This window comes from Phacochoerus africanus, chromosome 3 (genome assembly GCF_016906955.1).
Source record: "Phacochoerus africanus isolate WHEZ1 chromosome 3, ROS_Pafr_v1, whole genome shotgun sequence".
Taxonomy (NCBI): domain Eukaryota; kingdom Metazoa; phylum Chordata; class Mammalia; order Artiodactyla; family Suidae; genus Phacochoerus; species Phacochoerus africanus.
The window spans coordinates 72,216,496-72,244,390 of record NC_062546.1 but is presented as its reverse complement, the minus strand read 5'-3'; the positions used below and the strand labels follow the sequence as shown (position 1 = coordinate 72,244,390).

Here is a 27,895-nt window from a genome sequence, read left to right as displayed (position 1 = left end):
CTAATTAACCATGCTTATGCTGAAAAGTTAAAAAATGGCAAAAACATCACTGATTTTTATTCATTTGGGGAATAATTTATGACACAATATTGAGAATAGACTCAAACATACTGACCTGCTCACATCAGGAAACCTGATGGGAAAGTAAAGAACCTGGCACTTGGGTCTGATGATGCTTTCCAGCCCCTGGGGTCTGTGATCAGGAATCAGCTTCATAAATTTCCCAATAGAAGTGAGAAATGACTCCATGTTAAAAACTGAGTTGAACACGACCACATCAGCCACCAGGCTATAAAGAGAAGGGATAAATGCAAATGGTGAGCCCACATATTCAGTTATTTTTACAAGCCTAAAACCTCTGTATTAATCAGAGTTTATACTGCACCTTGGGTCTGCAAAGAACTCTGCACTTCTCACCAGTATTTATCAAAATGATTCTAATAGATAAGTGAGTCTCATTAATATCATATCAAGGGAAGTTAGAATGTTGGCATCAGGGAGGAGAGGCAGGAGAGGAATTAAATGATTAATGGGATCCTACAAGGTTTCAAACCAAAATATATTTCTCTGCAATGCCAGGAATGTTGTATATTGTCAACAACAAGGATAGCAGGATCTTCTTCTTTGTGGCTCAATTACCCACATTGGGTTTCTAGTCAGTGATGTTTTTCGTTTTCCACCTTTATACTGAGAATATGACACCTGCTGTACTTTTCACTGCCTTTGAGGAGACTAACACAGATAAATCTTTCATACCAGAAAATACCTTCATAATATCTAGTTAAGTATATTTCTCGTTTTAACTCTTTTTTTTTTTTTGTCTTTTTGCCTTTTCTAGGGCCGCTCCCACGGCATATGGAGGTTCCCAGGCTAGGTGTCTAACCGGAGCTGTAACTGCCAGCCTACACTACAGCCACAGCAATGTGGGATCTGAGCCGCATCTGTAACCTCCACCACAGCTCACAATAACACCAGATCCTTACCCCACTGAGTAAGGCCAGGGATCAAACCCGCAACCTCATGGTTCCTAGTCGGATTCGTTAACCACTGAGCCACGACGGGAACTCCTCATTTTAACTCTTTCTTCAAGAATCTGTTAGGTTTTATAAAGTTCTGGGATTACACAGGAAGGATTATGTGGGAACTCTACAAATGATTTGTTTTACTATTATATTAGTAATCCGTGAGGTAGATAGAAGAAATTGGTAAAAATGGATCCAGAAATCCATATCACTGGGTCCTAACAATTACATAAAGTAATGTATTATAAAGGATCAAAACATCATGGACCTTCAGAATTGGGAGTTCCTATCATGGTGCAGTAGAAACAAATCCGCCTAGTATCCATGAGGGTTTGATTCCTGGTCCCGCTCCATGGGTTAAGGATCCAGCATTGCCATAAGCTGCGGTGTAAATCACAGACACAGCTCGGATCTGGCATTGCTGTGGCTGTGGTGTAGGCTGGCAGCTGTGGCTGTGGTGTAGGCTGGCAGCTGTACCTCCGATTCAACCCCTAGCCTGGGAATAGCCCTAAAAAGCAAAAAGAAAAACAAAAAAATAAAAAAACACCATGTACCTTCGGAATTAAAATAAATATAATACTGGCTATTGCTTTCAATGCAAAGGCTATGATCCTCTCCTTAATACTTTTTAAAAATAAAAATAATCTAAAATACATATGTAAAAGGAAATGTAAAAGCAAAGTTTACATATCATAAATATGTCAGTAGTTTCCAGGCCTGCTTATAAACATTTTCTTGGAAACCAGTGAACACAAATGATAACCATGGGTGATCTGGATAAAACTAGAGCAAGTCCTATGTTCCCTTTATGAGTCAAAAAACCAGTTTAATAAATCACTGTTTTATTTTTTAAAATAACCCTCTTTGCTTTAAGCGATGATTCAGGGTCTCAGTGTCACTGGATCTCAATAAAATGAATACAAATTCTTTGATAAGAAGGTATACAAGATCCAATAGAAAAAGAAGTTAGTTCTATTTCACCCTGAAAAGGACATCAGAAAACTGAAAAAAAAGATACTTAGAGATAGTAAGATTGCAAAACACAAATGAATAAGCAGAGCTTACAGAACAAACAGAGCTAAATAATCCTGTTTCATTTAATTCACATTTACTGAGATAGCCAAAGTTCCTATTATCAATACATAGAGGAATGAAAAATCAAAAGAATGTTGACCTGCCACCCTTATCTGCCCCCACCCCTGCAAAATTTTTTTCCATATTTTTTTTTTTAGTTGCAGCCTAGTGCAAATTTGGGATTAGGGGTGATTGCAACATGGATAATACAAGAGAATGTCATAGAAGTGCTGACAATACCAAGCAATAAGGAAGCCAATACAATAATGTACCAAAAGTTGAAGGATGTTTTACAGCTAGTCTGTTTTCACCATATGCCACATATTGTAATAGCGACTCACAGGACATAATATATAGTTCTGACACGTGTTCATAAGTCAGAGGGTTAGTGAAACCTCTATTTAAGGTGAGCACTTATGTCAGTCATCTCTGAAGTCCTTAACTGCCACGTGGTCAAGAAAGAAATCTGACAGTGCCAACAAAAGCAGAAGTCAGCAAGAAAACTAAAGAAACATTTGAGGAAGCAGGAGTCATACTTTCAAAGAGAATCTGAACTGGACTGCTTCCCGACACTCTTATTTTTCCTCTGAACGACTTCAAACCATTTTTTTTCTCATTAAGAGTCCCACCAATGAGCAAATCTACTTCTTTATATGTCTCTCTCTTAGTCTATCAGTTTACCCTCTTGAGAAGAGCAATGCTGAAAAATCAGTATAGCTTTTATAGTTTCATTCTCTTTGAGCAAAAATAATATTTTATGAAACAGAGAGATGAGGAGCAGTGAGCTAAAAATTATTTAGCTATCTGCCCTCAAAGGGCATGCAACCCAACTACTCATATTCTTAAAAACCCAGTTTTTGCCAAATTAAAGATCCAAGAGAGTTGTCAGAAATATTCTTTTTCATACATTTCCTCTCCAGTATGAGTGGGTGTAACTTCCATTAACTTTAAAGCCACCCATAAAGGGAAAAATAGACTTAATTTTTTTTCTCCAGTTATTTCTCAGGGGTAATAAACACACTATCTGAGGAAAAGAATGATGCTAATTCAAGAAACCAAAAGAATATTACAAATGTTTTCCATATTGATAAAGCACAAAATGATTTTATTTTTGTTTTTAAAACATACTTCCCCCTCTCTGTTTCAATATAAAATATTTTAATTTTATTATGAAATTTTAAAACGGTTGCTTTTTTATGAGACATTTGAAGTGAAGCAGTTCCACTCTATTTTGATAGCACTGCTACTTCACAATTGAAGCAGCTTGTAAAAATGATTGCAGGAAAACATTTACAAAATGCTCAAAACACAGAAGTATTACCATTTAGCTGTTTCTCTATGTCAATGAAACTATGGAATATACTTGGAGTATACTTGCAAAAGAGGTGGGACTCTGTTTAAACACATCATCAACCCCAATTGATTTAATAGCTATTAAAAAGTAAACTGAAGGCTATCACTACCAAATTGACTCCACTTGCAAAGTTGTTTCAGAGTTGTTATTAACTTCTTTCATTAACTATACTTCAGGAGATATACTTGGTTGAAGTAACAATAGAGAAGGACCATCACCTTTGAAATGTCATGGTATTTTAAGGCTGTGCAATTTCAGAAGATTCAATGAGGGGAAAAAAAAAATCACCACCTAAAGATTCATTTTCCCTAGTTTCCTCTTACAAATAATAAGTAAAAAAAAAAAAAAAAGATAAAAACTCCTTGCTCCAGTATGCTTTAATTTTTACTTACTTCTCTGTAAATTTATGTTTTGATTTACCTAGATACCCTGAAAGTAGCTGGTAAATAAGCATTGATTAACTGCCTTTTTCTAAAAGTATGCTTTAAACAATAGATTATGGAATCAAGGGGTGAAGATTCTATTTTGATGGTTGATTCTATTTTGAATGTTGTAGAACACAGATAATTAGTTTAACATATAATTAGATTGTTACTGTACATGTATTTTATAAAAAGGATTAACTGTTCTTTTATACATTGCAGAGGCACAAGTAATTCCTACCATGAAAGGCATTCGCACCTAATCTAAATAAGTGTATAGCAGGTCTCCAGATTTAAAAGCTAACTATTTATAAAGGAAAAGGTAGCAAAGGATTAAATATAATGATACAATCTATACCTACCATGAGAGAATTTGGTTGTATCCATATTGGAAATCTCTTTCCTGACATTTCTTGACAGGATATACCAACTGGTTCTCATGGAAGTACAGAATCTTTTTCAATTTCCCAAGGTCAGGCCGAAGGGCAACCAGTTCGGTCAGGTTAAGCACTGAACTCGCGAAGAGGATCCTAGGAAATAAGGAAATTCTGGTTACTGTCCTGAGCACACTTAAAGTGGGCATCCTTCTCTTTCTCCCCTCTTTCTTTATCCTACCCCAAGGAAAACATATCCCCCATAGGGACACATCAAGAGTTAAGCCCTAATACCATGTAGCAGCATTCTAAGTTTTGATCTCTTAAAAAGCAGCTGCTAAGGACTGTAAAAGCCCTGAATCTCATTGGTCTTCCCAGCTCAGTTACTGAGAAATGCAAAGGAAAAAAAAAAAAAATGCTGGATGGATTTTATTGAAAAAGGCAAGAAAAGCTCTATCTGAAGGACAAATGGAACAAAGATAAGGCTGACTGGGGAATACTTTGCTTGCCAGTTTCATTACACTTTACTTCTTTATGCAACCAACTACTGAAATTCAATATATGAGCAGGAATGGCACATGTTCGTGTTATGACATAAACCCTTTTGATTTATGCAATGGACTTATCTAGTGAGGGCTTTTCCTCCTGGCATGTTTTCTCACTGCCCCCCTTTTAAATATTCTGCAATAGTTTTGGGGTTTTTAAATATTTTCTTTTACATTACTGGGCCACTAATGGCACCAGATGTACACTCTGCAATATCCCTTATATAAAACATAAAATTAAAAAGTGAGGAAAGTCTGATTCCTTGTCTCTGGGGTTGGAGGAAAGAAAACTGAATGTCTACCTATCCATATTTATAAATGAAAGTGTCTATTTATTCAGTCATTCCACAAACATTTACATAAATGCCTACTATATACCAGGGTCAAGCCAGGAAGAACAGACACAGCCCATATAATGAATGCTACTTATAGTAGTGTCATGAAAAAAGTATTAGAGGAACAAACAGAAAGGGACAACTGTCCGGCACAACTTAGAAATATTTCACTAATGAGGAGGCTAACTTGTATGGACACAAAAACTGTCCCTGAGCAGCTGAGGACATTTAGATGGCACAATTTTGATGGAATGCCACCTTTATAACATAATACAGCATCATTTGACCCTTATAACTTTAATTCCCATTCTAAAAAATGAGGTTCAAGAAGGTTAAGAGTTTTTTCTAGAATCACACTGGTAGGAAGTGGCAAAGCAGAGACTCCTGGTCTTCTAAACTTGAAGTACTGTTCATTACACCAGGGATATGAATTGGTTGTGGACCACTTACACTGCAAATGCTTTTTACTGTACTTAATAAATACAAAGAGCATCCTTGTTATTACCATGATTACAACTACTATAAATTCTCCCTTGCTGACAAGCCAAATGGCTAACTTCAGGTGCTTATATGATCTGCAGCACTAGCCTTTCACATAAGAAGAATGATTACATAATAAGTGTATATATCATAAATAGGAATGCAAGCATCTTCTTCATGGACTAAAAAAGGCACATATGACCAAGAAGCAACTACTTCTCTAAACTCACATTATTGTATTAATGTTATGGTTTATTTGTTTAAAGTAAAAATCTTATCAAAGGAGATGCATTTTTTTAGACTGTCTATTTTACTCAACTAAAGCAAATAAAAAAATTATCTTCAGGAAATGTCTTATTTTATATGAAAATAGTCCCACCACCAGTACTAAGTATATGCTTTATTAAAGTCTGGACCGAAAATTCTGAAATATTAAGATATTTGCTTATCTACAAGTCTGATCCTTAGTAGAGAGAAGAGAATTTAATCTCAACCAACATGTTCCTTAAAAGAAAATGGACAGAAACCTGGGGATCTAGTTATTAAACAATATTCCCCCTTCTCTTTGCCTACTTCCCACCCCCCAACATATATAAGCAATGACTAATTTTTAATCATTAAGACCTCAGCAGGAGTTCCCGTCGTGGCTAACGAATCCGACTAGAAGCATGAGCCTGCAGGTTCGATTCCTGGCCTTACTCAGTGAGTTAAGGATTTGGCGTTGCCGTGAGCTGTGGTGTAGGTTGCAGATGCGTCTCGGGTCCCGTGTTGCTGTGGCTCTGGTGTAGGCCAGCAGCTACAGCTCCGATTAGACCCCTAGCCTGGGAACCTCCTCCTCCGTGGGAGCAGCCCAAGAAATGGCAAAAAGACAAAAAAAAAAAAAAAAAAGACCTGAGCAAACTAGATGTTTTCCACACACAAGGAAGAAAAATTCATTAACTGCAGCTTCCATCTATGCATTAATTATTTTTTAAATAGTACCTTTATAATGCAGAAATTTGGTAGATATCAACTTACCCAAATGATCAAACTTAATATGAACAATAACGGGTCAAAGAGACGTTTTCCTAATGTGATCCACTGAGAAAGAGAGAAAGCACCAATGTAGTGTTCCCACCAAAAATGCCTGATCTGAACTGGTCATGAGGAAACAATCAGACAAATATTCTGCAAAATAAATGGGCTGGATCTCCAAAAATGTCTAGGTTACAAAAGGAAAAAAAAAAAAAAACAGTAAAGGGAAATAGAGATCCCGAAACAAAATGCAATGTGTGATCCTTGATGGGATACTGGATAAAGAAAAAAAAAAAAAAAACTATGAAGGACATTATAAGGACAATAGGGAAACTCTAAATATGGGATGAATATAAAATTATAAATCTTTATCAATCAAATTGAAGTACAGTAATATTATTGCAATTACAGAGGAGAATATGACATGTTGAATTATTTACATATGAAGCATCATGATGTCTGCAACTAATTTCTTAAACGGTTCAGTCAGAAGGCTACTTCTTAAAAATATTCAAATATTCTTAGATAGAAATAAATGTGAAAAATGTTAAAAATTGATTAATCTAAGTGAACACTGTATTGTAAATCACTGATTTAGTCTTGCAAATTTTTAAGTTACATACATTTACAAAATTACAAATTTGGGAGGATATGCATTAAATGGCATTGAGTAGAAAGGGAAAATATGCTACATTTCATAAACAATAAACCCATTCTATATATACTTTTAGTCAGAATCCAATTGTTAGTTTCCTCCATGAGAATCATCTTCAGGGTGGAACATCTGTAGCAAATGTTTAACCAACACAAGTCCTTCACTGTCCTCCTACCACACACCTCCTCTTCTTACCCTACCTACCAGCTGATCCATAATCAAGGAATCCAAATCTAGAGTCAAGACTTCCAAATAAAACCCCTCTAATGAAAGAATGCAATACATTCAAAAGTAAAATGGCAATGATTTTCATAATATTAATCATTTTGGACTGCCCACACCAACACTTCCTTCAGTTTGTTCAATCATTAACAGAAAACTCATTTTATTTTTATAACTAGTCTTGAAATAGCCCTCACTACTTCTAATTGTGGAAATTATCTCCAACACCAGTAAAACATTTTTCTTTGCTTTCTCACTTGTAAAATAATAGTTAAATTGGACAATAAGCAATTCCTCAAATATTAAGCTCGATGACACAAAATGAAATGATGAAAATGCACACAAAAGAAAAGCAGGTAAGATTCCTAGGCAATTTTTACTTTGATCTCTTACATCAATTAAAAAAAAGTGTATAATAACACAATGAATGACATCACTAAATCAGCAGCTAATCTCTAGGCCCCCAATGTTCATCTTGCCTCAGGTATTATTTAAGCAATAAATCCTAACAAGGTGAGCTTTATCATCCCACACTGTGTCTCTGGCAGGAAAGGGCACAAGGTGAGAGCAAAAACCACTAGGAACAAGATAATTCCTGACAGCTGCTGTTTGAGCACAAGTTAAATTGAACAGTTTATCTCAGCATGAAGATGTTATAAGGTTTTATGTTTAATATTTTTAAATTAACATAAAACCCAGAGAAAGGAGTTGGGCAATCTTTCACAAACATGACATACTACAATCACTGTATAAGCTGGATTAGTACTTATTACCATGCTACTACAGAATTAAGCTGTTTTTAGACCACCAAAGAGCTTTAAATTGCAACTTTTGTCTCTGTAAGAGAAACCTATATTTAAAATGTCTGCTAAATTCAAATTAACAGCTACATCATTAGCTTACCATCTCACCAAAGTATAAGTAAGCTGCTATTATAATCGTCTAACCAAAACGGCTCTGTGCTGAAAGCACGTGCACACTGTTCTAAACATTTGGGATTGTGTCTATATACAGTTTCAATGCACATTATACCTACAGTCTGGGTCATGTTTCCTTAAGGAATCCAAAATTATTCAATGCAACAAAATTCAAGATTTTCTATTTCTTTGGCTCAGTTTGAATATAGATAGTAGTTTTTTGCCTCTTACCTTATTCTCTTAATATGTCAAAAGAGATGTTAAATATATCTAAGTACTGTAGGAGTCTGACCACTATTATCAAAATGTATATTTTTATACCTTAGAAAGTATGGAGGGGCAGTAAAATGAGAAATAGAACAGGCATTCAATATTCTAACCACCACCATATACAATCTGGGAGAAAATCCTTCATAGGCTACCTTATTTCACTCTTGCCCCACAAAATATTTTCGAAAACCCCCACCTTCTGAAATCATTTATTACCTAATGGGATACAGTACACAATTTAACACAGATACCAATTTGAGTTGCTATTTATACTTAAACAACTCCTTGAAGGTTTCAATAAGCCTTGACAAAAGAGTTCATTCCATCTTCCAGCTATGTCACTCCTTGCCTGGATTCATGTTGTCCAGCCTCACTACCTAAGTCTTTCTATTTATTTATTTATTTATTCTTATCAGGCAGTCTTAATTGTAATGAATTGTTATTTCCCGAATACATTTTTTTCTACTGTACAGCATGGTGACCTAGTTATAAATATATGTATACACTCCTTTTTTCTCCCATTATCATGCTCCATCATAAGTGACGAGACATAGTTCCCAGTGCTACACAGCAGGATCTCATTGCTAATCCATTCCAAAGACAATAGTCTGCATCTGTTAACCCCAAGCTCCCAATCCATCCCACTCCCTCCCCCCTCCCCCTCGGCAACCACAAGTCTCTTCTCCAAGTCCATGATTTTCTTTTCTGGGGAAAGGTTCATTTGTGCCCTATATTAGATTCCAGATATAAGTGATATCATATGGCATTTGTCTTTCTCTTTCTGACTTATTTCATTCAGGATGAGAGTCTCTAGTTCCATCCATGTTGCCGCAAATGGCATTATTTGGGTTTTTTTATGGCTGAGTAGTGTTTCATTGTGTACATATACCACATCTTCCTAATCTAATCATCTATCAATGGATATTTGGGTTGTTTCCATGCCTTGGCTATTGTGAACAGTGCTGCATTAGTCTTTTTCAAGGAAAGTTTTGTTCTGATATATGACCAAGAGTGGGATTGCTGGGTCATATGGTAGGTCTATATTTAGTTTTCTAAGGTACCTCCATACTGTTCTCCATAGTGGTTGTACCAGCTTACATTCCCACCAATAGTGTAGGAGGGTTCCCTTTTCTCCACACCCCCTCCAACGCTTGTTATTTGTGGACTTCTTAATGATGGCCATTCTGACTGGTGTGAGGTGGTATCTCATGGTAGCTTTGATTTGTATTTCTCTAATAATCAGGGATGTTGAGCATTTTTTCATGTGCTTGTTGGCGATCTGTATATCTTCCTTGGAGAAATGTCTACTCAGGTCTTTTGACCATTTTTTCAATTAGGTTGTTGGCTTTTTTGCTGTTGAATTGTATAAGTTGCTTGTATATTTTAGAGATTACACCCTTGTCAGTTGCAGCATTTGAAATTATTTTCTCCCATTCTGTAAGTTGTCTTTTTATTTTCTTTTTGGTTTCCTTTGCTGTGCAAAAGCTTGTCAGTTTGATCAGTTCTCATTGGTTTACTTTTGCTTTTATTTCTGTTGCTTTGGGAGACTGATCTGAGAAAATATTGTAAGGTTGATGTCAGAGAATGTTTTGCCTATGTTCTCTTCCAGGAGTTTGATGGTGTCTTGTCTTATATTTAAGTCTTCATGCCATTTTGAGTTTCTTTTGTGCATGGTGTGAGGGTGTGTTCTAGTTTCACTGATTTGTATGCAGCTGTCCAGGCTTCCCAGCAATGCTTGCTGAAAAGACTGTCTTTTTCTCATTTTATATTCTTGCCACCTTTGTCAAAGATTAATTAACCATAGATGTCTGGCTTTATTTCTAGGTTCTCTATTCTGTTCCATTGGTCTGTCTGTTTTGGTACCAGTACCATACTGTCTTGATGACTGTGGCTTTGTAATATTGCCTGAAATCTGGGAGAGTTATGCCTCCTGCTTGGTTTTTGTTGCTCAGGATTGCTTTGACAATTCTGGGTCTTTTGTGGTTCCATATAAATTTTTGGATTGTTTGTTGTAGTTCTGTGAAAACTAGATTATCATGGGTAATTTGGTAGGGACTTCATTGACTCTGTAGATTGCTTTGGGTAGTATGGCCATTTTTACAATATTAATTTTTCCAACCCAGAAGCATGGAATATCTTTCCATTTCTTTACATCTTCTTTAATTCCTTGATTAATGTTTTATAGTTCTCAGCTTATAAGTCTTTTACCTCCTTAGTCAGGTGTATTCCCAGGTATTTGATTTTTTGGGGTGCAATTTTAAAAGGCAGGAATACAAAAATACAATACTTAAGTCTTTCTTCATTCATTTGTTGTCTACACTGAGTTCCTATGATAGCTACATTCAGATTTTAGATCCTGTACTTTCTATGACATAGTATTTTCTCCAATCATGAAAATGTTCATCTCTACTGTCCAAATATATCAATGACTAGCTATATATGACCATCAAAGACTTGAAATGCAGTTAGTGTAACCAAGAAAGTAAATTTTAAATTTACTTTGATTTAACTTCAAATTAAATAGCCATAAAGTAATGGGAAAGTACAACTCTGGAAAGACCAGATTCTCTTAACCCAACACTTCATCCATGATACCTAAATGCAATACTTTACTGAGTTGATTTTCTTGTACAGACCCTTGATCTCCTTGTGATAATCTATTTCTCAGTTCCTTCTGACTTGCTGAATTTTATCAAATAGGCTCAAATTCTATAATGCTATTTTTCCTTCTGATAGTTATAAAACACATATTTATTACAGAAAATGCTTTTAAGTATAAAAAAAAATAAATTATATATGCATCACATACAACTGCCCCCAAAAGAGATGGCCATTATTTGTAACCTGGTGCTCATTTCATCAGCATTTGTTGAGCATCTATTATTTGCAAGGAACTAAACTAAAAGATGGACCTAAATGGAAAAAAAAAAAAAGAAGAAGAAATTGTCAGGTTAAGGAACTGAATGAGGACAAAGGAAGATAGAGCAATTTGTCCAATGAGTGGCTATAGAAGTTGGTGAGGAAGTCTACGGGTCTTTGTAAGACATGAAAATAACTTTGTGAGTCAGTATCTGTTCTGCAAAGAAGTTCATTGTGTCCTTTGCACAGACTTTGAAAAACTTATGGTTTCCAAAGGAGACAGTTTGGGGGGTGGGGGGATGCACTAGGGTTGTGGGATGGAAATCCTATAAAATTGGATTGTGACGATCATTATAAAACTATAAATGTAATAAATTCATTGAGTAAGAAAAAAAGGAAAAAAAAGAAAGTAACTTTTGATTTTATTGTAAGAGCAATAGGAAGAAACTGAAGGATTTTAAGTAGGCAAATGACAATATTATAAGTGCATTTTGGGCAAATTTACCTTTATTCTTTCACTTTGTAATATATAAATTACTACAATTTTTGCTTTTACTACTTTACATGTTTTATTGCGTTAGAAAATATTTCTAAAACATATATTATTTCTAAAACATCATGAAAACAGATTTCATGATATGATGTGTCATCATCAACTAGAACATGATTTTTAGATTCACTTATCCATGAAGTTTAACATTTTTCTTATACAATCTCTTTTATTATACTACATCTGTTTATGTATTTCGTGAGCTTTTTATTACTTTTTAATATCAGGAAACTTTATTCTGACTGCTGTATGGAAAACAGACTATAAGGAATCATTTTAGAAGAAGGAAGAATAGTAAGAAAAGCAAAGAAATGTCAGTAACTTGGACAAAGATGAAAGCACTGATGGTGATGAGAAGTGGTCCATCTGGGTTTGCTGATGAACTGGCAATGAGAAGTGAAAGGGAGAAGTGCTAAGGTTTCCTTCACTGTATCACTTCCAAAGTGTGCTGATAGTGTTTCCATGTAACAGGAGCTCAATATTACATATATACATAGGTGAAAATTATTCCCAAACATTTTAGAAGTCTTTGGCTTAAATATATTTTTTAATTTGTATAACCAAATTCTAATATTCATTAATCATTGACATACAAAATTCATTTTACCACTATGCTTTAGTTGTCAGCTACTTCATCTTAATTAGAACATTTCTACTACACATTTAAATGCTATGGATTTTCAAAAACCTTCAAGAATGCATATAATATAATGTTTCCATTTGCTAAACCAATTAAAAATACAAGATGGAAGTGATACCTAAAGAGAAAGAAATGTAGTCATTTAATGTCTTAGGTCCCTGTGGCAGGTAGTTTACAGACTAATAGAGTGTCCAGTCTCCCAAAGCTATCCCATGACATGGCATCAATAAATAGGTCAGTTTTGCTTTTTTTCCATCATGTAATGTTCCTTTCCTGTGCTTACCATGATGGCCAGGAGAGCACTATATAAAGAACACTTGTCCAGAAGGCAGGGAACTGATGTCTATAGGCAGGACCTGCACTGACCAATATCTCCAACCAATTTCTTAACATCCATCCACTCCATAGTTCTCAGGACCCTGACTTGCCTTAGGGATGCTTATGGAGACATATTACATAATAACTCTAGTGCCTTCTTAGCTAACGGTGCCACTTAAATTCAGCTCTCTCTTAAAGTACTCCAGCAAATTCTCATGTGTTTTAGTTCTTGGTATCTTGCATAGTACCCAATCCATAAAAGACACTCAGTAATTATGTTTGTACCAAGAAAGGGAGAAACAGGAAGAGAAGATGGCCTAGTATTAAAAAAAATTATAAGTTTTTTTTACTGTGTGCACAAATATCTTTTAAGTATTTGGGGACTAGAATCCATGAAGAGTACTCTTATAAGACACAAGGTAAGATGAACCACTCAGAAACATTTATAGATATATCTATTTTAGACTATCTATCAATAAGCCAACAAATCAAAATATTGTCAAGTCTTTTGGCTTGAGAGCTAAAAAGTATAAGATATAACCCCTGTTCCCAAAGATATGACAACAAACATAATTGGCAAAACAGGCCAGAAGTAGAGGAAACATTAAATAACAATAAAAAAGATAAGTAACAGCTCTGTTCCGCACAAGAAATGCAATAAAACACTGCAAAACTAGTTGTGAATGAAGGCAGAGGCACTAAGCCTTATTGGTAGAGAAGAAGAGAAAACTAAGGGGAGTGGAAAACCAGAAGCCTCAAATGTAGCAAGGGAGCCCTAGGTCTTGAGGTTTTGGGTCTGGAAGGATCAGTGCTATTTAAATAAGAAAGAGAAGAGGGACAGTTGGGTATAGTTTAGGGTTTAAATAAAAGGAAGTAATCAGGTAAAACTGAAAAGGTGGTCTTTTACCAGACCTAGAGGTACCCGAATGCAGGAAAAGACATTCATGAAGTTCATACTTTATCTGTTAGCCATATGGGGGTCCACTGTACATTTATTATTACACTATGAATACTTTATTTCTTCTTACTATCCTTAATTAACTGAGTTATGAATACTTGTTGGCTAAGAAAAGTGGTAATAAAATGAGAGGATAAGAAATCAAATAAAGTACCACCATCACTATGACTCTCAAAATAAAGGAGATTGCTCTATATGTAACCAAATACAGACAAAATCAGTTCATTTAAAACCATGGCCCTCCATCATCACTTTTTGATAATGAAATCTTTAAGTCCCACCCAAAATTCTAATCTGATAATATTCTAAAAGAAAGATAATCATGTATTATGTAAGGTTTTTTTAAGAATGTTATCTCACTTAATCATCACCCTAAAAGATTTGTTCTATTACTCCCATGTTACCAATTAAGAAATTAAAGTACAGGAGATCTGGTTCAGTGCTAAGACAACAGCAGTTACTAAGAGGCAGAGACAAGTTTCAAATTCAAGTTGATCTGGACCCAAAGTCTCTGCTTTTTCAGTTATTCCACACTGATTTTGAACTGTCTAAAGATTAGAATGTTACTCAATTATTTCCTCTTAACTGTACTTTTATTATAGCATATGTTTGAGAAAGAATAGAAATGCTACAGAGAAGAACAATACTAACCTGAACAATTTTATTTCATCCCTTCATTCATCACATACTTACTGAATGATTACACTGTTAGACAGACTGTGGAGAGGTGATGATCATCAATGAAGTATCTCCTAAAGAGATGCTATCTAGGTAACACCCTAAGTAACAGGAAGGAGTCAGCCTTCTGAGTGTTGAGGAGGTGATCAGAGAAGAGGCTGACTTTAAGAGCAATGAAGGAAACAAATGTCTGATGTGCTGACTAGAAGGGAGAGGGTGAGGTAACTCAAAGGTTTCTAACTTGTTTAATTAGGTGGGCCGTAGTAACATTCCTTAACACAACAAGAGACACCAAATCAGCGGCTGGAGTAGAAGAGAGATAAAGAGATAGATTTTACAAATGCTGAATATAAGTGGAGTGTCCAGTAGGTAAATAAAGATAATATATAATATATATAATGTTATAAAATATATATAATATATATAATATGCATTTTAGGAGATTTAATTAAACTAAAGGGCTTGGTCACCAAATATGTCTATTAAAAATGTGGATTCTAGTTTGTTATGTAATTTTACATACTGTACTACATGTTTCTGCAATATTTCATACGTTATCATGTTTCCTCCCATTAGACCATACACTCCTTAATGAGGTAAATTAGGTCTGCTTTGCTTTTCTTTAATATCCCGCAGTTTCACTAACAAGGCAGTTACCACTCTGGATTTTTAAGTTCCTTTATAACAAGTCCTACATTTTCCTTGTTCACTGTCCTATCTCAGGTGCTCAATAAATGTTTTCAAGTAATGGTCCTGAGAAAATCAAACTGATTCATTCTCTGTTTATAGTAAATATGATATTTACTTCTACCATTAAAAAACAAGTTGGGAATCACCTTGTGCCCCCCAACCAAAGAAAGCATGTATTTCCTTACTTGAACACCCAATACAATTCCAGGAAATGTTATTTGATGTCATTTTTGATGGAGCCCATTACATTTTCCTTAGGGTCCTTAATAAGATGTCGGACAGTGTTCTCGTCTTCACCATGCTAATATCCAAGGACTCAAGATACCATCCAAAGAAAAGGAACTCCTGGGGAAAGGTAGGTGTCAGCCTGGTATAAAGATCAGGAATGTACAATATCATGATAATAATTCTTGTCATCTTCAGGGATTCATGATCACCAGCCTTGAAAAAGTAAGTCAATTAACATGCAAAGCGCATCTAACTTGCTGAGTGTGCTGGGAACACTTCATATGGTGTTTTATCTCCATAAACTAATATAATTAGTATGTGAAATATTTATAATTCACCTCATGATTAATCTATCGTAGAAGACTATTCTTTAACAGTGGCATATCATTTTATATTGGAATGTTCTTTGCACTTTAGTTCATGCCACTCATGAATCCCTGGGGTTCATTTCTAAATATTGTAAGGTTGGAAGATTAGAGATCCAAGGTAACAGATATAAGTCTTTGGCACTCCAACCCAACCCTACAAGGGTTCTCAAAGATTACACACATTTAAGAACTCATGGACCAGTCAAGCCATAAATGTATTGCTTAAACAGATAGAAAAGTTCAGTTCAGGTACAAGGCTGAGGAAACAAACCAGAGGCAAGTATGGAGTTGCTTTATTTATTATCACCATTTAGGCTTGAATATTATGACACAGAAATAGTTAAAATAGTCACAACAACAACAACAACAACAATAATAATAATATCTGCTTCCTGGCATAGCAACTAAACTATTCCTGACAACCATGGGGAGAAAGGTATTTTGTGGCCAAATAACTAATAAGCTGACAAGGAAAAATATGGTAACCTGCTATTTTTACTGAATCATATCTACTGCTAAAATTAATGAGACAAAAGAAAACACCTCCTAAATATTCAGTCTTTCTATAACTGGTCACATGATCTAAATTTTTCTGTGCTTATAAGTATTTGTTTAAATTTGCTTCTCAGAGTCCTACATTCTCTTGAGTTGTTCTATCATTTGATTTGTGACATTTTGTTGTTATGTTTCTCATAGAGATTATTCCTGTGTTTTGATTATTTCTCCTATGTTTGTTTTGGCAAGTCCAAGACAGTTCTTTGAAAGCTTCCCTGAATTTGGTGCTTAATATGCCATTTGAAGAAATAACTCCCCACAAATAACTTATTTAGTATCCCCAATGTTTTGTTAATTTATACATCACTTTAATTATAAGGGTATCACTAGGTAATTAATTACAAAAGTCAAAGCCAGCAGAGTACAGTGTATATAGTAGGCACACAAAAAGTGTTTCAGGGGTGGAGGGGGTGAAATGTTAAATAATGTAGTACATCTGCAATAGAAAAAGAATGTGAAGTTGTGAGTCTCAGGATTGTAGCCCAGTCTTTTATGCTTTTATTTTAAAGATGAGACTTTTTTTAAACATGGATTTGCTAATTCTGTGTTTGTTTCTCTTCAAGCCAACAATGTAAAAACTCTAAGATTATATTTCTCAGTCTACATCAGAGAAGAAGAAACCCTTGAAAGCTAGTGTGTTGAAAGATCAAAACTACCAATTTTAATAGAGTAAAATGAAAATTCCAGAATCTTCTACATAACTACCTAGGTTTCACAAATAAAAACTTTTTTTTAAATGCTTCCCTTGATTCCAACTTACATAATTACCCTATTTTTTTAAGTAACTAATACATAGGTAAAAGGGTAAAAAAAAAAGATGATAAGTACAAAATGCTATATAAACAATACTTCAAAATGAAGTACCAAGGCCACTCAATCAACCCACTTGGTAACTGTCTGAAATGCATGGCTCTCTCAGTCTCCCCGACCATTCTGCACTGTAAGAGATCAAAGAATACAGCTGGAAGGAACATCAAATTCCTGAAGCCACACCTCCTGACCAGATGACTGAGGAACACAAAATGATGTCACCTGCCCTGTGTTTGCCATTTGGAGACAAAGCTGGGACCAGAAAGGTGCTGGCGAACTTCCCTTCTCATTTCAATACAATAGTGGGAGCAGCTTCAAGTTAGACACTGGGATGAAAATGTTCTCCATTTAAATGGGTGTTAAAAAAAAAATTCACTGAAGGGGGAAAAAAAAAAACAGATTAGAGAAACTTTTTTTGACCATGTTTGACCTTTTCTCTACATGGTATAGACAAAAGTACTTGATCATAGGTATAAATACACACTAGAGGCTCACTACATATATCTAGCTGAGTCTCAATGTTATTTGAATTTTCCATTGCCTACAACTGAGAGTCACATGCCATAGGTCACAGAAAAGTCATCTAAAGCCTCTCTCTGTTGCAAACTATTGCAATGGAATGGATAAGCAATGAGATCCTGCTGTATAGGATGGAACATGATGGAGGCTATTGTAAGAAAAAAGAAATATATATATATATATATATATATATATATACATATATAAATATAAATAACTGGGTCACTTTTCTGTACAGCAGACATTGACAGAATACTAATACTGTAAATCAACTGTAATGGAAAAAATAAAAATCATAAATTAAAAAAAAAACCTCTCTCTGCCACCTAAGACATTTACACTTAAGGCACAGCCTGGAAGCATCCCTTCTGAACAAGTCTTTCCTTTCTTCCATTTCCTCTACTTGTACAACAGTGGTCTGGAAATGCCAGGAAATACAAGGAATGCCATGAGAGAGGCAAGCAGGGAATCTAAGATTTGGTATGAAAAGCCAGAAAGGCTTTAAAAGAGAAAATGCTTAAGATGGGCATAGAATTTCCAGTTTAGTATGCATTAAGGATGGGAAAAGAGGAAGATGATGTGTTTTTATTAATACTGCAGACAAAAAGCAAATACCTAAGACCATAAATGTCCACATTCTATTCAATTAATTAATCAGCACATTTATATATTTATACATACAGTAGATAAGGGATCAAAAGATTAGCTAGAGTTGTCATCCAACTCTTCATCTTTGTATTTTGGCAACTGCAATATAAACAATGAGCTGACGTTGTATGAGAGTTAAAATTTGGTATTTTAAATAACTTTGTTTTAATTCCCAAATTCATATATGCTGTCAGGGTGATGCCAACTCACTGCAAGTAAATTTTGTGACCAATTGCTCCATTGCTAAGTTCCCAAAGTGAAATACACTCACACAGGACATTCTACTAACTTTCTGTAATGACTCTTTGTCTTGAAAAACACTTTCAAAGGAATGTTAGTATTTTACCACCCCATAGGAATCAGTAACAAGGCGAGAGATTCTCCCAAGAATATTCCAACAGTCCTTGAAAAACTAAGACTGTCACAAAACCTGAGCATCTGGCAACTCTGCCACCATGAAGTATCCATATGGAAGAGACCAAAATGTGTCAAAGTACCCAAAACGATTTTGGATAGTGTAGAAGATAGAATAAATAATTCAGTATCGTCAACACTTTCAACAGCAGGTAGTGGATATGCTACCTGCTTCTATAATGTGCCAGAATGTAACATAAGTGTGTGAGGCTGCGTGTGTATGTGGGTGAGAGAAAGGCAGAGAGGATATGAGTATACATGAGGCTAAAAACTATTTTAGAAATATTCCTTAAGTAGCTTTCTTTGTAGGGATATCCAATATCTATAAGTATAGGTTTATAGATACACACAGAAGAAGAAAATGCAGTCAATGAAAACTTATTTCTAAGATAAACACAGCAACAAATATATTACTTGAGTCAATGAAAAAAACTGCACTAACTTAACATTAAAAAAAGTCAGAAAATCCAAAATTACGGTTCCCTCAGCAACCATAACTGTGTCCTCATGCATATATGAGTATTTTGCATTACTGTAATGATGATACATTTCAGCCTTAATATCAGTTTATGCAATGTGACTGAATTAGGATTCTTTTGGGAACTATAACTTTGAATTCCTGGACTTTTGTGAATGTAAAATCTTAACCATAAAATTACATTAATGGGGGGGGGGGGTTCTGCATTTTATTTTCTGGCATTTAAAAAAACAATAAAAGGTGAATGGTTGACAACTTTAAAGTAGTAAAAGATTGGCTGACTTGTAACAATACAAAAAGGATTTGATACAGACCCTAACACCTTAAAATAGGGATATACAAGCTATAAGCAATAAGAAAAATCCCTTTGAAGATTAATCAAAGACAAGAATAGGCAAGACATCTTTCCAAAAGTGAATTAATTTACTTTTTCTATAAAATGTTAGTTTCTAATTAGAAGGTACTTTCATTCAATTATATTTTAACATGGCTATAAATACCTATGCCTGAAATAATTCTCTCACTACATATTCCTGAATCTCATCAAGAAAAAAATAGTATTAAAATGGCCCCCCACATTTTCAAGAGTAAAGTTGGTTGGAAGCTACTTTTCCTTTTTGTATATGTAGCATGGCAGGACATAGCTATAAGATGGAACTGTATTACTGTCACCAACTACTTATTGATCATAAGCCTGAGGCTGATTCAAAATATGGTTCACAAAGAAACACAATGATTAAGTTAAGCTTAAGAACAAAGTAACCATTTTACATAATTAGTGAAGTATTATACAAGCATGGAGTAGCTGGGAAATGAATTAAAGAACAATGACATACATAGTGGGTTCAGGAGAAAAGAGACAGAATCATGTTTGTTTAGGGAAAAGTTACAAAGACTTTCATGGGAGGTGCCATTATTCAATGGGCCTCACAGACTCAGTAGTTTTACAACAAAGTCAAGACATTCCAGGCAGTTAGAGGCGCCTGTGGAAGGATCCAAAAGATCCAGAAGTGGTCAACACACTGTTGGCAAACAAAGAGTCTGGGTGAAGAGAAGCCTCATAGAGGAACTATAAAAGGAAAAACTGTAAATGCAGATTAAATATATATTGTAGAGGACCTTGAAGGCAAGGGTCACAAGCCTTAATGGCAATGTATAGGTGGGGGTGGGGTCGAAAGTAGGGGTTATGCGGGCGGCGGGGGGGGGGGGGTACGAGACTTGTGTTGTGTGAGGAGGCTATATGTTTAGGAGAAGAGAAACAAAAAGCAAAAATAATAAAAATGAAAACCAAAAAACATAAGCCCCACAACAAGAGGGTAGAAGACACAGTAGGAGAAGTAAAGACTGATGACAGGAGACCAGTTATAAGATTATTATAATAATCCAGACAAGTTACAATGAAGACCTGAGGCAATGTGATTAACAGTAAGACCTAAAAGGAGAAAGGATTAAGATGCTTTCAAGATTTTGAGATATCATGACTATTGGAAAGATTGGAAAGACTGTGACATTCATAAAATACAAGCTTAAGGGTGATGTCTGACACAAGGAAAAGGAATGACTGAGTACTTTGAGTAAATCTTTAGTTTAAGGTGTCAAGTTCCACAAAAGCAAGTATTCCTAGAAAAAAAAAAGTTAGAAATGTGAAGATAGTGATTAAGGCAAGAGAAACAATACTATTCTTTACACCCAGGCAACAAACTTGTGTCTTCACTCCTTTTATCCTTATAGGGTTGGGAAGGTAAGGACATATGTTGTATAAATAAGAAAACTGAGGCTCAGGAAGGATGACCTTCCAAACCTCACACAGGTACAAAGACGCAAAGTCAGGCTGCAGACACAGATTTTGGAATCTTTAGTATGAAAGTTATTTTGAAATTATAAATAAGTTCATCAAAAATGCAGAGATGAGGAGTTCCCGTTGTGGCTCAGTGGTTAACGAATCCGACTAGGAACCATGAGGTGGCAGGTTCGATCCCTGGCCTTGCTCAGTGTGTTAAGGATCTGGCGTTGCAGTGAGCTGTGGTGTAGGTTGCAGACACGGCACAGATCCTGCGTTGCTGTGGCTCTGGCATAGGCTTGGCAGCTACAGCTCCGATTAGACTTCTAGCCTGAGAACCTCCATATGCCATGGGTGTGGCCCTAGAAAAAGGCAAAAAGACAAAAAAAAATGCAGAGATGAAAGATAAATGAACTGTGAGCAGAATCACATGAAAGAGCTAAGACTGTAGAACAGCAATTATTTAATAGCCCAATAGATGACCAGGATGCCTGGCAAAGTGTTCCAGGAACTGGCACTCAACAAGTACTCAATTACCACCCATCACATCAACAGCTAAAGAGAAGACAGCACTAAACAGGATCTTTGTATCTGTGACAGACGCATGGTATAGTTCTCAAACTTTTTAAAGCAATCACTTTTCTACACAAAACTCTGATATGGAAAATACATTAAAACACTCTTAAGAAAAACAGGAGTCACATTAGGAGTCTGGAATGTCACCTAACATGAACTCTTTTCCTTTCCTTTCAAAACCCTTCTTTGCATGTATATAGCACGTACATCCCTAAGACAAACCCATACAACCCAGAGAAAATACTGAAGTCCTCTTAGTCCTAAGGGTTATGTAATGAGACCTCTGCTTGTGGTTTAGAAAAACTACAGGTAACACTTGTCCTGGACAGATCAAACTGAAATCAAATACCAGCCTGTCTAGAATTAATCCTTAACTAGACTCTTCACTGCCATGTTCTTCACCACTAGCTGGGATCCTTCATTTACTTTTTTCAGGGATTTGTCCATGGTCAACAGTTTTCTTTGATTACAACCAACATCACCAGATCACTTGGACATCACAATTGTATACCACGGAAATGGCATATTTCATTGAGCCAATTCTCTGTAACTGTCTTGCTCCAGGAACCTGTTGTAGAGCCTCCCCACTTGGGGCATCTTGTCACTGGCCATGCCACATGATTCCATATATAAGCTAGAATAAGAATGGCATAATGACAGGAGATTGAAATTAAAGAAAAGAATACCCAAGTTAGATATCTTAGAGGAAAGGAGTTGTGCCTTATAATCATGTTACTGATATGGCCAATTATGTGAATGACAAAGAAGGAAAGGAACTTAGTTCCAAGAATTGAAAAAAAATGAACAATTTATTGAAAACTTTTTAATAGCAGACTTGCAATGGTATTCTGTTTTCATATAAATTGTAAATGAAAAATTTAGTCAATTTAGATAGCAAAGCCACTAATCACTGTTTAAAAAATCCAGCCCAATCAAATAGTAAAAAAAGTAATCATTATAAGATTTTATTATGGCAGTACCTTTATGCAAATATGAAGTAATATATAAAGAAAATCATGGGCTGATTCTTAGATAATTTATTCAAGGAGTAAGTTATGAAAATTCATCAACAAAATAAATAAGGTAACTCAAAGACAGCTCACCATAGACTCTCTTTATGCAACTCCAATTTTAATTTAGTCTGTATTGATAGATTATTTTATTTCATGTGTTATAGTCATGTTAAATCTAGATACAACACAAATGCATGGAGAGCTTACACAGTAAAAACACGTCTGGACATGACACAGGCAGTTGTTCCTTTTGCTTCAAGTGAAAAATAGTTCAGTCATAAAAGGATCTGAAAAGAATTAACAAAAATCGGTGAAAACACTTTTTCCATATGCATTAAAATTCTTCTTTTACTCTCTTGATTTTACACAACAATTTGCCTTTGGGAGAAACCATGCTGACACTCTCCTGGTTAGTCTCAAGCTTCTGCAAAAGAGGTCAACACAGAAAGAGAACAGGCAAAGGCCTGGTCCCAGGACAATACACACCAAAGGCAGTAGAAGCCCCTGTGGCACCTGCCATCTGAGAGGAGAGTGGGCCAGTCAAAGGAACTTGATGCAAAGGGCATTAATTTGGGCAAGACATAAGTTGAATTTAATGAATAAAGCAGAAAAATAAAGATTCCAAGGAGACGTCTCAATTAGAATTCAGGAGGCAACCCTAGAAAATATCACACAGGGGTCATATGCCAAGTCTGACTGGAAATGTGTAGGGGATGAAAGTGTCAGGAACTAAGAAAGGAGTAGCAAAGACCCTCCTGAAGGAGCCTCCAGGAGAATAACTGGAGAGAAGGCGGGTACTAATAAGGAAAGGAAGCCTGGCCACGTCAGCCAAAACAACAATTGCAGGATGAGGAGGAATAAGGGGAAGGCAGCAAAGTGAGGGCCAGGGCTGATCCCATCACAACCAACAGCAGAGAGATTTGTGGGGTGGGACATCAGCTGAGAGAAAGAGTCAGTGTAAACAGCTGTGCAAATGAACCCAAGGTCTGCAGTGGATAAGCTAACTCCAAGTCACATTAGTGGGTAAGGCTCAAGATGTACCTGCTGACTCAGCTAAGAGTGGCTCACATATTGTGCAAGGCGCAGCCTGCAGGTAGGGGGCATCAGTAGACCTGACTGTGCCTGGCTGAGGAAAGGGTAAAGAGAGTAAACAAAAATGTCTCTGAGTTATAGTATGTGAACTCGGTATAGACTACAAATCAACCCCAGAACATGAAAACGTGTATTTACCCAAAAGACAAATTAGTACTCTATTTTTTAGTCCAAAAAAGGATCTTTGATAATACTGAGTAGAATTAAAACTTCTTAAAGTACAAAATTATAAATATACTGTTATTACAATAATATGAAACTAGATATACAAGAAAAGACTATAAGGAAATAAGACCATACGGTATAACAGCTACTGGGTTTATGGATTTTCATATTTCACCTCCAAATGTTCTATTGTGTGACTATATATATATTACTTTTATAATTAAAAAAATGAAAAATATTAATAATAAAACTTTAATAGCAAGCATGCCTGGTACTTTTTGAATTATTTGATTAAAATAATTTCCATTTACAATACATTTTTTAGGTAAAGAGCGAAGTATTTACATATGCTACTATACACTGAAGTCTTCATAAAATCTCCTAAAACAGATAATCTCTACACTTAATGTGTACATCGCTATTAGATACAACTAACCTAAAGAGACAATTTAAACTTTTTTATTTTTAAAAATTCCTTTTGTTTTTAAATATAAGGAATATGTATTAATATCAACTTTATACATCAGTAGGGGAAAATTAAATCAAGAGCATCCCTATAGTGTGTTAGAAAGCAAATTATTTGGGAAATAGTGCCAGAGACTAAATGTTTTGAAGGGGCAAGAATCATGTCATCTCCATACTCTGTAAAATTCCACAAGGCATAGATACACAGTTTGCCAGTCGCATTCACTATCGTTTAAACTAATATTATGGTTAATAACATGGACTCTAAAATAGACCACCTGAGCATACAAATGACTCCTAAGGTAGACTACCCAGGTCTACATGGAATCTAAGGGCAGTCTACCTGGGTCTACCATGTACTCTGAGAACAGACTACCTGGGTCTATCATGGACTCTGAGAGCAGACCACTTAGAACTATAGCATGGACTCTGAGGGCAGTCTAACCCACGTCTAGCATGGAATCTAAGGGCAGTCTACTAGGGTCTACCATGTACTCTGAGAATAGACTACTTGGGTCTACCATGGACTCTTGAGAGCAGACTACCCAGGTCTATCATGAAATCTAAGGGCAATCCAACTGGGTCTACCACAGACTGAAGGCAGACTATCTGCTCCGCCAACTGGTGGCTATGAGATCTCAGGAAAATCAGCATACCCTCTGTTTTCCTCATGTGTTAAGTGGGATTGAAAACAGTATTCCTTTAATGGGTGGTGTGAGGATATATAAAGTGCTTAGACCAGCAATTGGCACACTGCAACCACTATGCAAATACTGGAGACTAATTACCATTATTATTAATCAATTTTGTTTGGGGAATGAAATATCAATTAAATTCAAAATTCAAAATACTGTAAAATTGGTGAGTTTATTAGTTTATATTCTCTTATTTTTGTCTTCATCATACTAGATGTCACTTACCAACATTATTATTGGAAAACTCTATGAATGAACAGCATTAGACTTAATTACTCCTGATCTTTAGATAATAACCATTTTCCAGGACCACTGAAGTTATTTAACTAAGTCCTACACTTCTTAGAATCTAGAGGAAGAATAGTTTGTCAGTCTTCCTTCCAAATACAGTGTGTGATGATCCAATTTGGTTACATTTTGGATTGCCAGCATTTGCAAACTCATCTGGGAGTAATTTTTCTTCCTAGATGATTTGTGCCTGAGCTAGAGAAGAAAATTTAAATTCTTTTTATTGTCAAAATCTTTACACAGACTGTTTGCAAAGTCTTTCCAAGGTATTCGGTATCCTTTATACACTAGACACCCAGTTCTAAGAACTCTAAGTAAATGGTCTACCAATTCAGTTCAAATGATATTCTGATATGCTACTTTGGTGCTAGGATTAAAGTTTGGGCAGACATACATAATGTTTTAAAAAAATGCTGGTTATGTTCATACTTCAATTTTTTTAATGTATGTTTTGGGTCAATTCAAAGTTAAGCAAACTAAACAATGTTAAATAGCCATTCATTTCACATTTTGGTTCTTAAGTAGTTTGCTCAGTATTCGCTTAGTATATTCATACTGATATGAAGATGATGCTAAAGATAATGTCCACTATTAGAGTTTCAGTGCCACTTACATGATAATGGGTCCCAGATTTGGGTTTCAAACACAGGCTTCTCATCTAACCTCCATATATTCAACTGTCTAATGGAAATCTTTGTGGAGAAAGCTAGTTGGTACCTAAAATCAAAAGGTCCAAAGCAGAACTCATCATCTAATACAACAAATATATTCTTCTGCTGTGTCTACTGTTACAGCTGAAGGTATAACCATCCAAACAGGAAACTTGAGTCATTCTTCCCTTTGACTAACTATCCCTAAATTTCTATAAATAACCTATTAAAGAATATTCTCCATTTTATTTCCTGAATCCTTCTCAAATCCATTCCTTCAATTTCATGCTTATTCTTTTCTAAATAAGTGAAACCTATTTATTGCAAAATCTACCTAACCTTCCTATTTCCAAGCCTGATTTCCCTACAAGTTCATCCTACACCAGCTACAAGAGCCATATATCATGAATGCAAAATCCATCCAAAGTCACTCCTCTGCATAGAACTCAAGTCCCTTAAACTAGTAAGTAAAATATCAACCTTCACTGATCTCCACCCAGATCTATAAGCTCCTCAGCTGTCCCAATCTCACACTTTGAGCTTCAAAAAGAATGAAATGGTTCCTTACACACCAGGTGGTATCTTTGCTTACTACTAACCAATTTGGATGGTAGGCCATTGTTTCATGCTCTCTTCCTCAAACCAACCCAATTCTTTTGCATCACTTAAGTATCATCACCCTTCCAAGAAGACTTCCTAAATCCTTCCACTAAGAACCAACTTGGATTATGTACTCCTTTTGAGTGCTCCCATATCTTTGCATTCATCGAATGAGAATACAATTTTTTTCATTATCTATGACTGACTGTCTTTGACTGTCTTGAAGGTAAGACATCATCTTATTCTCCCATCTTTGTATCCCCAGTTCCTGGTTGTTGATAATTAATATGCTTATTATGTATGTATATATGTAAGTATATACATAAATCTTTGCTTAACTTTGGTCACATTATCATGTATCAAAATTTGTTATGGACAAAATGTATAAATTAATGAAAGTGAATATACAGCATTTTATTATGACAGAATTTGCTTGATAAACAGAAGAGAAAAACCTAATTTTTTTTCTATTTCTTCTTCTATTCATTTATGTTAAAGTCAAACCATTGATTTTATCTTCTATTTTAATAGGGATTTTAATATTCTTCGGACTCCACAAGTGGTTTCCTAGATTTTGCTATATCAGAACCAAGCTCCCTGTCATTCTCTTCACCCTATATCCTATGCTTTGGCCACAACGGACTCCTAACAACTGCCCCAGCACACGTGTCTGTGCCTCTATATGAAGTACTGTTCCTTCTATTTTCCTGTCTAACATGTAACTCCCATAAACTTCAGGCTTCCTGCCCTGGACATTTGAGTCATTCTACCAAGATTTTCTTTTCATAAATCTCTGTGCATATCTCTGGCATTGCATTCCCTCTCTTTGCAATGCAGCATGCCTCCCAGTCTCTGCAGTAAGCACTCCTTCTGTTTTCCTGTAACATAGATGTTCAATAGGATTAGTTTAATGTATTCTAGATTAATCCATCCCTATTCCTATTCCCATCCATTAGAACTATCAAAAGGACTTGTCTTTAGCCACAGGCTTTCCTCCTTAAACAAACATTCCCTATGAAAACACAATAATCCTTACAGCTTCATGAATTATCTTCAAATGCAGTGTCCCAGCTTTCATATATCACCTGAACTCTAGTCCTCTATCTCCAGTCACCTGCAAAAAATGCCTACTTGCTATTAATGTCAGTTTACTAATATTGAGCTAACTTGTTGC

The 27,895-nt window shown here is 35.5% G+C and overlaps 1 protein-coding gene across 8 annotated transcripts in view; it reads right to left on the bottom strand.

The window, feature by feature from the left end:
• Positions 1 to 27,895, bottom strand: part of GTDC1 (glycosyltransferase like domain containing 1) — a 366,669-nt gene that overhangs the window by 193,616 nt on the left and 145,158 nt on the right. For all 8 annotated transcript variants that reach the window (XM_047771992.1, XM_047771996.1, XM_047771995.1 and 5 more), the window contains 2 exons: positions 4,235 to 4,402; positions 116 to 289 (listed from right to left, as the gene is read on the bottom strand). In XM_047771992.1, the coding sequence (XP_047627948.1) occupies positions 116 to 289; positions 4,235 to 4,402 (342 nt within the window). The remainder of the gene's footprint in view (positions 1 to 115; positions 290 to 4,234; positions 4,403 to 27,895) is intronic.